Genomic DNA, 15,455 nt, shown 5'->3' with positions numbered 1-15,455 from the left:
CTTCCATTAAAGCCAATTTTATCCCCCTTGAAAACTTAACATCACATTTCCTAACTCCACCAACTGCATTTGATTATAAAAGATAAGGACTCAGCACAGAGTAGATTCTTTTAAATAACAATCATATGAAAAAAAATAAATTATTTTTCTACCCAAATTGAGATTATATGGTTTAGAATACTTACTCAGGCTAGTACTTGCTGTAGCGTGAGTGGGGCTAGTATCAAATATAAATTTACTGGGATCTTTTATTTTTGAACATTTTAATTAACTTCGAATCTTTTTTCTGATAAGGTTGTTTTTAGTATTCTTCAATCACCTGCGGCACCTAATATAAATGTGGTCTAAAAATATCAATATAGGTTATAATAGGCTAAGACCAGAGCCACGGACGTTTCTACTCTTTGCACACCTTACACTAAAATGCGCTCCAGAAAGTGGCTGCCAGTCTTAAAAAGGAATATGAAGCTTTTATAACTAATATGATTAGGACGGGTAATTTTTTTTGAGGCAAACTCTTTGACGAGGAGGAACCACCACGATTTTCTTCTGTGGTAGATTTTCTTATATTTCATTTTTCCTCAGTCCAACTGTTGGTGTCTTTACATTTAAAATATTCAACATGGTCCGTAAAAATTCAAGAAACTTAATTGTTTAATTAATCAGGTCTTTCATTAGAGCAAAACTTCAGGTGTCTAATGGTTGATTCATGAAAAAAAAATATTAGGTAATTGCACGATTGTCTTTTCCATTGCTGTTGGTTGAAGAGACTTGAGAGTAAGTTTATGAACTTGTCTTACTTTATACGTCGATTCCTTCTGATATATCTCTTTTATGTGAGTAAAATTTGAACTTAAAAACGTTTTTGCACCCAGCGAGATATGGGGGATTTTGAAGTATTCTTGCCACTGAAATCAGTTATAGACATTTTCGAAATTGTGCACAGAATCAAAGTGGAGATGCACCTCGAAAGGATTATTCTGAGGATGAATTATGGATGTTTGCAGATGACCACCACAAAGAAGCTGGGAGTAAAAGTTCCAGTTGGCTGGTTGTTTATCGACAGATAAGTCTATTCCAATAAATCAAATTTGGTATAATGCTTTTACTATGACTACCTATATATTGATTAAAGATGAATTTGTCATTCAAATTTGGCATCGAGATCAGAGATACAACATCCGTGTATTTTCCTGAGCAGACTTTACCATAAAGGTGAGAACGGTTTTAGAGGTTTGATTGTTCTCAGTTCCTAGAAATTTGCCTCTCACAAACTCCACTCTTTGAGCAGAGTAGACATCATCAATCAGTCTTTCAACCTATAGAGCAAGCTCATAATGACTTCATACGTGTCATATTGTGTTAATTACTCCTTCGATCCAAGATATGCAGCAATATTGATAGTTTCAGGAAAAACGATGGAAATCCTAGACGCACAGTGGATTGATCTCCAATCAATAAGTATTGTAAGAGAGAAATCCATGCCAAGAAGTCTCCTTTCCTCATGGCAAGATCTATACCTGTACAGATTTACAAAACAGTCACGGGCGTATTGAATGGGTTCCACAGTGTTCCAATTTGAGATCTAGACCGTTGTATGACAACGTTTATCACACCTTTAAGAAGATTATGATACAATGGAGCACACCATTGTAGAGTGAGGATGAAAATTATCAACGTCTTGATGATACTTGGGGAAATCAGGTGTCCTACTAAACAACAAAGAAATTGCAATGTTGGAATAAGATTGTTGACTTTGCTATGGTTAAGAATATCTGATAACTAATTAGAACCATTATCCAAATTTATTGAATCGATTTGTTCATTCCTAACTTTTAAGTCGATTACTGATATTCGGGCATGGTTCGGATAGGTTAACCAGGTGGGCCATTATGGACTTATGAAAGGTATAATCGAACCATTTAAACCATTGCTTGGTCCTAAAAGAGTATTTTTATACAGTAATACTCTTAATGACACTTTTTTGTGCGCAAAGGAGCTCATAATCAAGAAATAGAGCATCGAGTGCGGATTTCTGCTAGCAAATAGCAAAATTTAATCCAATTTTTAAAGACAAATTTCCTATTATTTTTTTACTGTTGCAACCTGTCTACGGGTACAGTTGCAACATACAAGAAGTCGCATTCAAATGTAACTTGTGGAAAAATATGAACACCGTAGTTCAAAAAATAGCAAATATACAATGTAGATATATTGTGCTAAAATTTGACTATTCTTAACACTCCCGTTGTTAGGATATTTTGATTTCTAAATGGTAATTATTTTTTTAAAGGTCATTCCAAGGTTAATAGAAATACAAGATTATACTAAAGCATTAAAAGAAAGTGGCGCATCAAAAACAACTTATGAATGTTTGTTTGATGAAAAGTGACCCTCGTTATTCGTTGAACCTATTCTCCGCTAGAGTCGTTGAGGTATTTACAGCCAACAAATAATCCCTACATGGAAAACTCTTGTTATTCAGAAATGGAACAAGACCAGAAACTTTATCATCGAACTCATGATTTCCAAGAGACATGGCTGTAAAGTTCAGTAAATTACCAAAATAGGCAACAGCTCTCCATTTAAAGTGAGAATACCAAATGTTCCCTTGATAAAAGTCACCTCCATTTAGGAAAATCACATTCTTTTCAGAACTCTTAATCTCGTTGACTTTGTATTGGAGTCGAGCAATTCCACCGTAGCAATCATCATCCTCTTTACAGGGTCCCCCATAGGTATTTATTTCCTCAAATCTACAACATTATAATGAAGAATAGGATTAAATTAATGAAATCGAATATGAATCACTCCTGACCTCACATGCATGTCATTTACATGTAAAACAGTGAGTTCCAAATCTTCTCCTTGTACCATATTACTTTCAATTTGAAGAAGTAGTCCAAAAAAGGATAGAAATGCGATCTTTGTCAAGGACATTCTTATAATGATGTGTATTTTTGCCCTCTGAAAGTTATTTTTGTGACCCTACTCAAACACTTGTATGACACCAACTTAAATATACGACTGTCTACACCATCTGTTGAAAGGGGTCTGATAAAACAATTGTGCTAAAAAGTTTGTAGATAAAATTGTTGAAAAATATCTTTGCGTGGTGAAGTTTATCGACAATTTTAGGATTATAGCTAGAGAAACAGTTACCACCTAATTTGCAAGTTGTTGATTGTATTTCACTGAATATTGAATAGCTTACAGAGTAAATACTCAATTACTTTACCTATCATAATACCCTCAACTAAAAGTAAAGTCATTTTAAAATATTACTACAATTAGTGTAAATAGATCTGTCCTCTCATGTTCGTAGCGTCCTTTACATATTGTTAAAAATGGAAAAATAAACTCGAATTGTTTACCTACGCTTATTTATGAAACATTACTCAGTATTCTCTTGCATGATTAATACACTTTTGCATGCGCTCAAACCAATTGTCGAAGCTCTTTTTCCACTTTGATCGATACATCTCCAAAACAGGGTTTTTAAACGCTTTAACATCATCTTTTGGCGACGAAAATCGTGGACTGCGAATTTTTTTCTTCATGTGCGGGAATAAAAAGAAGTTATTGGGTGCTTACTCAGTGCTTTACGGCGGATGACCCATCAATTCGACGTTTTGGCCGGTCAAAAAGGTGTTAGTTTGAGCCGATGTGGGAGAGCTCGCATTGTCATGGTGAACAATGATTCGTCGTTTTTTGTTCGTTTTTTGAATTTCTCAGAAGACTTCAGGCAAACTAATTGTGATGTACCACTCAAAATTGACCGTCCTACGATGCTTAAGTGGAACAGTTGCCTCGTGACCAGTTTTGCCGAAGAAACAAGCGACGATTTGCTTCGAAGTGCTTCTTCCGTGAACAAGTTTCGTTGGATTTGGCTCGTCTTCGAAGACCCACACGGTCGATTGTTGTTTTGTTTCGGGCTTATACGCATATATCCATAATTAGTCACCTGTGACAATCTTATAAACGTCTTTTGAAGCACTGCGAGCGTATATTTTCAACATTTGTTTGCACCAATCGACATGAGCGTTCTTTTGAGAGATTGTCAAATTGTGCGGGATCCAACGAGAACAAACCTTTTTTATGGCCAGGTGTACATGCAATATCGAATGTATGATGGTGGAAGAAATGCACAAGGATGCCTCTATCTCACGGTATGTCACATGACGATCTTGCATTATCACTTCACGCACGGCATCAATGTTCTCTGGCACAACTTCCGTTTTTGGACGACCTTCACGAAATTCGTCTTCGAGCGAGTGTCGGCCACGATTGAATTCATTGAACCAGTTTTTCACAGTGCAATAGGATGGTGCTTCATCGCCATACGAAGATTTAAGTTAGTCAATGCACTCTTGTTGCGATAACCCACGTCGAAAGTTGTGGAAAATTATTGCACGAAAATATTCACGACTTAATTCTATTTTATTTTATAAACTAAATCATATCTTCACTTTTTGATGGCTCACGAGATTAGAGAATATAAGAAAACATTCCAAATGTTATGTCGACAGGCAAGGTATATGAGCTCATGTTCAAGTAACCTCCGAAAGACGCCAGATTTAGATCCTGTATTTGTCACTGTGGTGTCAAAGGAAAGCTATTTAATTCTGTATCTTATATTCCATTCTACTAAAACTGATAAGATCTCCGAAACAATTGATTTTGCATCCCCCCTTTTAATCTTTGCCAATAAAATAATCTTCTCTACACCTTCACCTGAAACTAAAATTGCTAAACGTTCGATTTTCTCTAGGCCAACCAAGTCAGGCATTAGTTTACCATTCCAACGTAATGTTAAAGGAACGTTTGGAGGAAAGCTTTCCTTCAATTCAGCTGCCAGAAGACTACAGTTAGTAATTTGTTTCTTTCTTATGGAGCTTGGGCAAGTGGTAAGATCTTCGATATTATGACAAAGACGAGCTGCAAAAAGAAGTAAAATATGCGCAGCTTTTCAGTCATTGATCTGAGTTCTGTCTATAGCTGAAGCTACGTTTTGACTAATACCAATCTTTGGTGTAGACGTACTTCATTTAACTTATTGAGAAGAGAAAATAAAGGATTTTTCATTTCTTCTGACAAGATAGAGGCTGCTGATGTTGACGGTCGTTATTCTTCCAGCCATCGATCGCTACGCCGTTGTTCCTTCTCCAACCTTTTTCTTTTGTTAGTTTCCCGAGTAGCCCATTTTCTGTCTTCTCCAACCATACTATCTGGCCGTCCTGGTTTGCGTTGCATAATAGGAAAATCTTTGTCTTCTTGAATTTTTATGAGGCAAAAAGGTATCTGGATGTGATATTTCAAATAGATTTTCTAAATTGAGGACATACATCTTTTGATTCTCAATCGCCTTCCCACTCGGTCAGTTTTTACTTCTTCGCGAATTTTAGTATTCTTGATGGAGCTTACTGAGTTTATCAATTATTCTATTGGGCGATAGTTGATATTTTTGCCTTATCCCAGATATCAGAAATCATGGTAGCAGTCGTTTTGAAGCATTGGTTCATTTTGGGTTCTGATTGATGCAAATAAAAAGTAACTTTCAGGGATTCATCATAGCTTGAAAATTTAGTTCCAGAAAATCTGGAATTGGTTTGCTCACAACAAAATTTCATCTGTTTGCTTCATGCTTTCCAATGCCATTTTTTCTCTGCAAACTGTGAAGACAATGAAGAGGAATTTATAAATATATAATGCTAATTTTTTTTTAAATAACCCACAGTTCCAATAATTCTGAATAGAGTTAATGTTGCAAGATCAAATGAAGTTGGCTGAATGACTAATTGTGTCTTATAGTATAGCGGCTTTCCTAATTCACAACTTACACTAACAATTGAAATCTGTTCATGTTGTAACCTGTTCAAGCATTATGGGATGACAACTTGCCAATTTGACCTTGATAATTCCACCAGTCCTTACGTCATTTATTGGCATTGTGCAACTCCTAAATATTAATTTATCGACTTGATTTTTACGCTGTAATAGCTTATCAATTATCATTGAATGGAACCAAATTACAAGCGAGCGACCATGTATCCCAACTTTTTGTTTTATGAAACCTCCTATTAATCATGGATGGGAAATCATGTGTTAATTTAAAGAAAATTGATGAATTTTCTTTTTTGTCCTGGATGACCGTCTCGGTGGGGTTGGATTGGTTATTGGCTTAAATGGTAATCTAATACCAGATCCTGATAGAATTACTCCTTTTTTAAATATGCCGGCTCCTGTTAACCTTCAAGAACTATGTAGAATTCTATGTATGCTTGCTCATTATTCAAAGTGGATTTCAAATTTCTTTGAGAAAATACGACCTTTAAATCAAGTTAGACAATTTCCAATTTATAAGCCAGTAAACGATTCCGCTATTGCCTTGAAAAATGAAATATCGCAGGTGTTGTTAACTGCCATTGATCCTGATGAAACAATGATAGTGGAAACAGACGGTTCTGAATCAACGTGGAAGACCCGTAGTCATCTTCGTCTCGTGTTAGACTTAAAATACCCTCATTGATGTTGTCAGTCTGTACCTCCTCCAAGTATAAATTGGCAGCCTATTCATGCTGTTTTCATCTCTAACTATGTTACCATTATATTCATTTATCTTATGCAACACTAGCCCCCTCAAGTAATCAATACTTATATTAGCCCAAGCAACACCACCTTACGGATTATATACATTTATTAGTTTGTTCGTGCTTTATTGTTTTTTATTTTATTTTCACTTTCAATGAACTGTTGGCAACTTAAGAGCTATCCGAAGCACCTCTCAGGTGGGTCAGAATTGATCTTCTGCAATAAAATAAAATTGACTTCAATCTCATTAAAAAGATAATTGGATAATTCTGTCAATTATAGAAAGATTTAATCATCCTACGTTTAAATCCATCTTTAATAATGTAATTTTACCATTTACTTGATCAATGTCTCTTTAAAATCCGTTTTATCCTTACAAATCTTGTTAATCACTTACCAAATTCTAGTTTCAATTTCACTCGCTTCTTTAATATCACAGCTTTTAATTAATTTCACAAAATCACTAATCAATTATTTTTAGAGCCAAAAAACAGTTATACAAATAAAGATTTTAATTATATATAAAGATTGTCATATTCAATGCACTTCTCAATAAATAGTCAGGAGTCTTATGTAATATATCTTTGGATATAGCGCTAAGGAGAGAGTTATATTTTTTCTTTATATTGTTATCTATGCCAGTTTTCCAATTAAGCCTCCGCACGAAAGAAAATATCCAGATGAACGAAAGGCCGTGAACCTTGGTAACTTGATTGAAACGTCGTTTATGTGTGCATTTTTTTAAATTACGTCGGTATAGTTGATTCTTTCTGTCGGGGTCACCATTGTAGAATCCAATTTCTGATTAAACTTTAATTCTGGGCCCCCTCGGCTCCCCCGTTCCATCAATTATAGACAATATACATCAGTATTTTACTAAAATGAAATTGAGAGGCTTGTTTATTATACTGACGATTACATTATGAACAGCAGATATACTTCACTTTTATTGAAGGATAAATTAGGAAATAATAAGAATTGGTTTTTGGCCGTAGATAAGTTATATACTATACATATATAAAATAATCTATTTGGTGATAATTAATACTATATTGAATATTTGGTTAAATTATAATTAAACTTGAAATTGGCTGATTTGTTTTTTTCCCAGTTATTTTTTCACTCCCTCCGGTATTAAATTCTATGATATGGCGGGTATATTAATTTTCTATGCCCAAATTACTACACATGTACCTCTATATATCAGAAATGAATTGTCTTCCTAAGTCTGAGTTCATTATAAAGGCGACACCCGTGCTACTTAAAATGCATCCACAATCACTGGAACAGTAGTATTCGAAAGAGCCACTGCTTCTAGACATCTAGTCCTTCTTTCAATTATAGTCAGCAGATTCTTGAGTCAAGGGGCCAACTCAATAAACATGGGCATGGTAGAATTTTTTGTTAAATACATCAACCACAGACGGCTTTTTGTTTACATGGGTCGTGATTTTGTGGCTTTTCTTATATCTTCTTACAAAAATAGCCGGATGCTATTTTTCTTGTAGTGGCTTCTGTCCGTCTGTGACTTTCTTAGTGAGCTCTGCTAATAATTGTAGTTACCAACAACGGTGGTACAACTGGACAAGGAACTGGATTACGCATGTCATAAATTCTGACCCCTAAAAAATTGCGAATGGTAAATAAAAATCCGTTTTACTAAAAAAAAAAATCCCAGAGAAAAAAAATTACCCCCCACCCTTTTGTTCGGAAACGTTTCTGTATGAAGTAAAAAAAAAATAATTATGAGATAAACTTTTTTTTTCTTATTTATAAAAAAGCTTTATGTGCTTTAAAAAATGATATTGCACGTGATGTAATTTTTTGGTAAAGTTAAATCTCTTACTTCTACAGCGAGATAAACGTAAAACGCCCCAGAATTTAGTTCTAAAATAGACGAAAAAAGATAAAAATTACTTATGAAAAGGAAAAAATTCTGCAAATTTCTTATTTTTTTAATTTTATATAAGTTAGTATATAATAATGTGGATAATTATCCTTAATCTTTGCTGTATGTTATTTTTAAACAGATTATATGGAAATATATCAAACTGGCACTTAGTTTTAAATTTCCTTAGTTTATTTCTTGATTTTAAAGTTGACCAATGTATCCGTGTCGTTGGTTATATCCGTAAACCTTATAGGAAGCCTCTGAAACTAGTTTCACTGCCCATTCTACAGATTGGGAATGATATATATATATTTCTATAATTGTTCTGTTCACTTTTTTATACTTTGATTGTAAAGCGAGCAATAAAACTATTCAAACACTTACAAAAAAAAATATATATAGATATATAAATGATCTAATTAAAAAAATATATATGAGATTTAAATTATCTTTTATAAAATATTTATTAAATTTATATTTTAAAATTGTTATATGCATTTTTACTTCTTTCGAGCTTTTCAGTCCAATACTGAAATTCCCCTCCCCCTTAATGAAAAATCCTAACCATTATTTGTAGACTCAGAACTTTTACGTCATCTTACAGTTATGGATATGTTAGTATGCTCAAGTTCTACCAATTGTTCTAACTAATTAAATTAATAAATTAGAAATTATAATTAGAGTAAAGCTTATTATTACGCATATTCTTGTATTTATATTACAATTAAGATTTAGGAATTTGGAAAATCCCCTTTCCCCATTATTGAAAAGTCCTTTTTAAATTTAAGATCATAATTTGTAGCCCATTTTTTTGCTTTGAGTTTTCCGTTACTTTGTTCATGCCTTATTAATTGTTTTTAGCTTCTTAAATTAATATGCACATTATTCTCATTCAACTAGAGCTTATTATTACATATATTTATTGACATATCTAGGAAAGATTATTGGACATATTATATCACACAATTTTTATATAAAACTTTGGAACTCTCCGATAACAAGATGCATTTTGATGAGGTAAATACTTGTTAAATATTATTCAGTTACAACCATACTTGAACTGCATTCTTATTCGTATGTATATCTACAGGTTTCTAATTTCATTAAGGAAAAAAAAATAAAAAGTTCTGAAGGTGTAATCAAGTTAATTGCAGAAGAATGGGAGAAGAATCAAGCCAATGTCAAAATTGTGAATGACTGGCTTCAAGAAAAGGTTATATAGTATTTACAACATTCAACAAAGTTCAGCCCCTAATTTGAAACGATGTTTTTCATGAATGATTTTACTGCGAAAAATATCAAAATAACCTATATATATATAAAAGTTATATTTTAATGTTCTACAGAATTTAATATTTCTTGATAGTTATTTAAATTTAATTTTCAAGCAACAAATCTTAAATAACTTCTAAAAAATCATTTTTTAAGATGTTTTATATCTTATTGTAAAGTTATATGGCTCTATTTTATGACAGTTATGATTATTATCATCGTCATTAATAATGAGAAATGTATTATAATGAGAATGTTAATTTTTTTTAACATAAAAATATTTTTTTCGAGTAAGAAAAAGATACACAAGAAAAAATATTTTCTTTGAATCTGGAAATTATGTAACTAAAAAATATTTGTTTGTTTTATTTCAATATTTAATGGAGGTAAATAACACTAAATCAAGTAGATGTATAAAAAAGGTTTTAAAAAAAGAAAATTTTTAAACTACAAAACAAGGAATTTCGGATTATAAAAGTTATTTTTATGTTTCTCAAAATAAAAGCAATCAGGAAAACACCATCTCAATCCAAGGACGAAAGAAATTGATTTTTCTTTTAACTATTCATGATTTTTTAAATGCTTTGTTCCTTTGCTACGCTGTTTAAGGAATGAGGCTCTTGTGTTTTTTTCTTTGATTTAATTGTATCATTATTTATTTGTTTGTTTGCATTTTTATTATTATAAGTTATATTCAAATATATTTATAAAAAAGTTGAATTCTTATGAATATTCTCATATATCTATGGATCCTCAATCATTTAATTATCTATAAGTAAACTGGAAAATGTTTAATTGTTTTTCTTCAAATTTTATGAGAGCAGAATCTGAGTGTTTATCGTCACAGGCACCTCCTACTCTAAAACCATCAATGTTTAAGTGTTCTCAATAGGACATCTACTCTCTGGACAACTTATTCTACTATTATAACCCTAGGGCATGCCCATAGCAATAGTGTGGTGTCCCGAGGCACTTTGGAGGAAACAGTGAAGGGGCAGAATATAGTGCGACATGTTTTCTTTAGCCCTGAAATATGATTATTTTTATAAAAATGAGTAGAAACTTTCTACTACAGTAAACTCTAGAGTTGACTCGAATATTTAAAGTATCTTTTTCTCCCCTTTTATTCACTTTATCACAAATATTGAAAGTAAGGGCACAATCAGGACCGGTTTGACCGTGAGCAGGGTCTTTTGCAAAAAAAAAATTTGTAAGGCATTTTTTTGGTATTTTTTAAATTAAATTTCGAATCATATATTCTTCAAGATTTTTTTTTTGTCAGGCTTCAATTTTATCATTCAAGTTCGGGGAATAGAGAAAGTGCTCCAAATGCTTCCCTTAACAGCCCTCAACGGAGACGAGCAAGGAGTGGCTGCGAATGCTACTCCAAAAAATTTGACTCTGTTAACAACAGCAATTTTTTTATTTGGCCATACCTAATCTTTGACTAACCTAAACCCCATCAGACCATCGCAATGATTTTCTACAGGTGTCCCCTCGGATTAGAGGTATTATTATGGAGATACTACGCTGGTGACCCCGACATGCCGGAGTCGAATGAAGTCCCTCACTTTATAGGACAGTTCAAAGTATATTCGTTCTGGCCGACCAAACCTACAGCTTGGTTCCATCGCATCGAACCCAGTTTCAGTTATACCACGTAAAGGAAAAATTAGACAAGTATAATAATTCATTGTGTACCCTCGATGGCAAAGTCCTGGGCCCTTTTGATAATCAGAGCGGAGACGAATTAAGGGCAACTTAAGGCCCCATGATCTAATGAAAGAGAAAAGGGAATGCTTCTCCCACAGGAAATGGCGGAGAAAGGCGACAAAGTGCAAACTCCTGAAAGATGTCCACTCAAAAAAAAAAAAAAAACAATCGTCGGGTCCTCGTCCCGAAGTTAAACTAAAATACACCATGATGGATTCCTCTTTTGGAAATTTTCTTTTATTTATTCATAGTATTGGGATAAAGTTCCTCGTCGATACCACATCCTAGCAATCGATCATTCCGAAGAGATTCCACTCCGGCAGACATAATCCATCATGCCCCATGTTCGTTGTCGTAAAGTGAGCTCCTGTGAGTACTCATGGTTATAGGCAATTATGGGTCAAGTTGGAACCGTGGACAAGGTCCAGTGAGGGTTTGTCGTGGCGGATATTGAGTACGGTGTCGTTGATGTAGATTTCTTGAACCATTTTAAACTGTCCGTAAATATGGAACTAGGTTCACTGCAACAGAAAGAACTTATGTCTTTGGGGATAGAAGGAAGGTGCAACATTCCCAGAAAAATTATAGCTCGACATGCCGCTTCTCAGTCTGAAGAAAAATTCTGTCGGGAGCCACGTCATGCAGTTCAGCGAAAAATTTCCTCAACCCGGATACCCTACTTTTCACGTGTTCCCCGTTTAACTCCTGAAAAGAGACTATAGTGACAAAGAAATTTCTTAACTATTGTCTGCTGGAGTTATACGTAGATCAAAATCCAATTGGTCTTCCCCAATCACTTGGTACCAATGCTGGATGGGTCATGGGGCATGTTCGGTGCCTACTGGCAGTTGAACACCCTAACCCTTCCAAACCATAACTGATGTTTAATATTCATGATTTTATAAGGAATATCGGAGGTTGTCAATTCTTAACAAAATTAGATTTAAAGCATGCTTACTATCAGGTACCAATGTCAAACAAAACTGCAAGAAATCTCCAATAACGACGTGCACAGGGCTTTATGAATTCACAAGAATGTCCTTTGGCTACGCAACGCCTGCAATACTTTCCAATGATTGATGGATTCCCAGTTTGGACGATTGGATTATGTTTTTATCTATATCGACAACATTATGATTGCTTCTAGTCCGAAAAGGAACATCATGATCACATCGATAAAGTACTTTCAATTTTAAAAGATTATGACTTGGCGTTCTTTTAGTACAGCTCTGAACAATACACAGTTGAGGTACTCTACATTTAAAAATAGAGGTCTTTGGTATTAGAGAAGAAAGAAAGTTGTGGTTAACCAAGAAAGCCTTCGTAATGAATGCCCCAATCAAAGGACCTCTTGATGCTCCATAGGACACCCTCCTATCGAAATATTGGAGAAACTTGATTATTATTTTGTTTTAAACAGAAGAGAAACCCCTTCAAAACAGTCCATTAATCGCCTAAAAGCAGCTTACGTTTCCATTTAGTTTAATATTTTGACATGTTTTATTTCATTTACAATTTCTTGAATAGTTATTTTACCTATGTTTCGTAATTTCAATTCGGGAGAGGAATATTGTAGCGTTCAGCTATACAAGTTGATTCCACATTCTTCCCAATAGTATCTCTTTGTATTACTATATCAACTTGAGTAATTTCCTCCAATGATGTCATCTTCATCTCGAAAATATGACGCCTCTTGTTTTCATTTGGTAAACCTGCAACAATTCTCGTGACTATTAGATAATTGACGCAACTTTTGCTTAGCTCATCAAATGACTCATTCTTGTGTTGATCTCTACTTTCCAATTGAACCCTATGGACAATGTTAGAAAGTTTGTCTTTGAACTTTTTTCTAATAGTATTGAGATTATCTTCCACAGATTTGCTTCCGTCTTTTGGAATTTGTAAATTATATCGAACGTCATGAGCCATACTTTTTGATAACAAGCTCCAAAAAACAATAACCTGCGGTTACATAGGTTGAAGACTCGCCTCCATTGACACCATGTATTCCTCGAATCTCCAACACCCCTCCTCAAAGTCCTCCAACTCGATATCGAGGTTCAGCTCCTCTGGTCTTCGAAGCTTAATGATATTTTTTTTTGTTGCATTCATCTGAGCACATTCTATGTCATTCATTTTCTTCAGCGTTGGCTTCCTCTCCTCGTTAGCACAACACAACTCATCGACACTCAGGTCTTGCTCAACCAAAAAAATAACTCCTTACTATGTTCTTCCGGACAAAAATAATTTCGACTGAGTTTAGTTTCATCCCCAAGAAACTCAATTGTTTCACTTTCATCTCCCATTGGAATCAGTGAATGAATATTCCTGGATTTCCTATAACATTTATTAATATTCTAAACCCTTCGTGTTCCAATGTTGATATCTCGGCTAATTGAAAATAGCGATTTTTTCAAAAGAGATTTTTGAGATGAAGAAGTTCCCTTGGGTTGACTTTGCAGAAAAGTTCCAGCATAGACCTTAATGCTTTGTGACAAATTTTTCTATAGCCATATTTTATCAATATAACACATACCATGGCGACTCCAGATTATAAGATCAAAATCTTTTTTTGCTTTTTTGTTAGTGAACATTTTTACTGACACTAACACAGTCTTTCTTTCCTTGCATTACACGTAAAAAGTCGTCCTTTTCAAAAAAAATAATGTAACTGTGTCAACTGTGGAAAATGGTAAAACCTTTCCTTTATATGTTAGAGGCATTTTTCAATCAATAAGTTATTTGCTTTTTGTGCATGGCACTTACTGACATTGAAGGTTGACATAACTTTACTTACAGGCTTAGATGTGGGTTGCAGGGGATTAGTAGTATTTGTGTAGCTGTCCTCTTAGCAGATGTGGAAATCTTTATAATATTATCTGAAAGGGAAGAAGAAATTGGAGGAAGGTGAGAAGATGTCAACAAAACAAGGTACAAAATGAGGAGTACATGCATAATCCACCATAACAGCTGAGTAGAAAATGAACTGGTGATACAATCAGACATCAGTAACATATTAATTCTCTTATGTACTTTTTTGCATTTTTTTTGTTTTCTAAATGGATTTCAGCATTTTTTCTGATGAAGGTCAAACATTTTAATGAAATTAACAAAGTGTTTCTATCAAATATCAGATTATAAATCGGTAGGATTGATTGCAAATTTCCGCAGAATTAGTTCTTTTTTTTCATTCCATTATTGTTTTGTGCCAGTTAATATATTGAATATGTATCTGTGAATATATAATTTATTTGCATTTTTGTTTTGGGTAAAGACGCTCATGATGATCGAAACCTTATTTTTATATTTTTAAGATATGAAGTACTTTCAAAATAAATATTTGCAGATCATTAGTCAGCTCAAGAAATCCTGAACGCACTCTCGCTCAGTTACTAATTTGCGAACGCACTCTCTCTCCCGCTTGTTTTTTTAAAGCAATGAGAGCGCTCCCGCTCAATTGCAAATGAGGGCACTCCCATTCTTCCTTAAGAATTTTGAGCGGCGTTCAATACTGTCTGATGGAAACTAACTACGGAACCTTGATTTTATAGTAAATTTATATAAATTATTATCTGATATCTAACTAACTATGAATATAATATACATACTAAATATACAATATAGTGATTCGTGTGACCAATAATTTATTCATACTTATTTATTCCAAGTAGATTATTTTACTCCAAAACCTAGCTGACATTACTTGATTTTGTCTCAAAAAATGACATTTTTTAGTAGATTTCACCCTGATCTGAAATTGTCCATTTTGCATTTAATGGACATTTCCCCCAAACACAAAACTTTCCATTCTGTTAGTTTTGAGTATATAGAAAAAAAAATCAGAAAAAGGGGTGTTTGAGATATAAATGCAGAGCAAGGTACGGTCACTGACTCAGAAATAGTAATTTTTGAAGCTAATGCCTTCATTTATGGGTCTGTTGATTGAAAACTGGTTATTCTGGTGGCAAATCGGCAAATTAAGTGCCTG

The 15,455-nt window shown here is 33.8% G+C and overlaps 1 protein-coding gene and 2 long non-coding RNA genes across 3 annotated transcripts; 1 reads left to right on the top strand and 2 right to left on the bottom strand.

Annotated features, from left to right (window-relative positions):
* Positions 1-1,166: 1,166 nt before the first annotated feature.
* On the bottom strand, positions 1,167-3,020 carry LOC121119821 (apyrase-like). The gene is made up of 3 exons (XM_040714963.2): positions 2,819-3,020; positions 2,444-2,756; positions 1,167-1,319 (listed from the first exon to the last, which is right to left on the bottom strand). The coding sequence occupies exons 1-3, from the start codon at positions 2,938-2,940 to the stop codon at positions 1,167-1,169; spliced, it is 588 nt and encodes a 195-aa protein (XP_040570897.1). The 5' UTR covers positions 2,941-3,020.
* A 6,389-nt stretch (positions 3,021-9,409) lies between these two features.
* On the top strand, positions 9,410-10,474 carry LOC121121132 (uncharacterized). The gene is made up of 2 exons (XR_005865350.2): positions 9,410-9,499; positions 9,573-10,474. It is a non-coding gene; the product is annotated as an uncharacterized lncRNA (long non-coding RNA).
* Positions 9,431-13,700, bottom strand: LOC139905988 (uncharacterized). The gene is made up of 2 exons (XR_011781177.1): positions 13,004-13,700; positions 9,431-12,841 (listed from the first exon to the last, which is right to left on the bottom strand). It is a non-coding gene; the product is annotated as an uncharacterized lncRNA (long non-coding RNA).
* Between the last annotated feature and the right edge of the window lie 1,755 nt (positions 13,701-15,455).

Source organism: Lepeophtheirus salmonis, chromosome 1 (assembly GCF_016086655.4).
Source record: "Lepeophtheirus salmonis chromosome 1, UVic_Lsal_1.4, whole genome shotgun sequence".
In the NCBI taxonomy this organism is placed as follows: domain Eukaryota; kingdom Metazoa; phylum Arthropoda; class Copepoda; order Siphonostomatoida; family Caligidae; genus Lepeophtheirus; species Lepeophtheirus salmonis.
This window is presented reverse-complemented; position numbering and strand designations above follow the sequence as displayed.

What these genes read in the sequence shown, in the direction of transcription:
- LOC121119821 (XM_040714963.2), bottom strand. Translation starts at nt 2,940, where the DNA reads ATGTCCTTGACAAAGATCGCATTTCTATCCTTTTTTGGACTACTTCTT. An exon ending in GTAAATGACATGCATGTGAG is followed by an intron (nt 2,757 to 2,818) that starts GTCAGGAGTGAT and finishes ATAATGTTGTAG; the next exon opens with ATTTGAGGAAATAAATACCT. An exon ending in GTAGGGATTATTTGTTGGCT is followed by an intron (nt 1,320 to 2,443) that starts GTAAATACCTCA and finishes CTTGCTCTATAG; the next exon opens with GTTGAAAGACTGATTGATGA.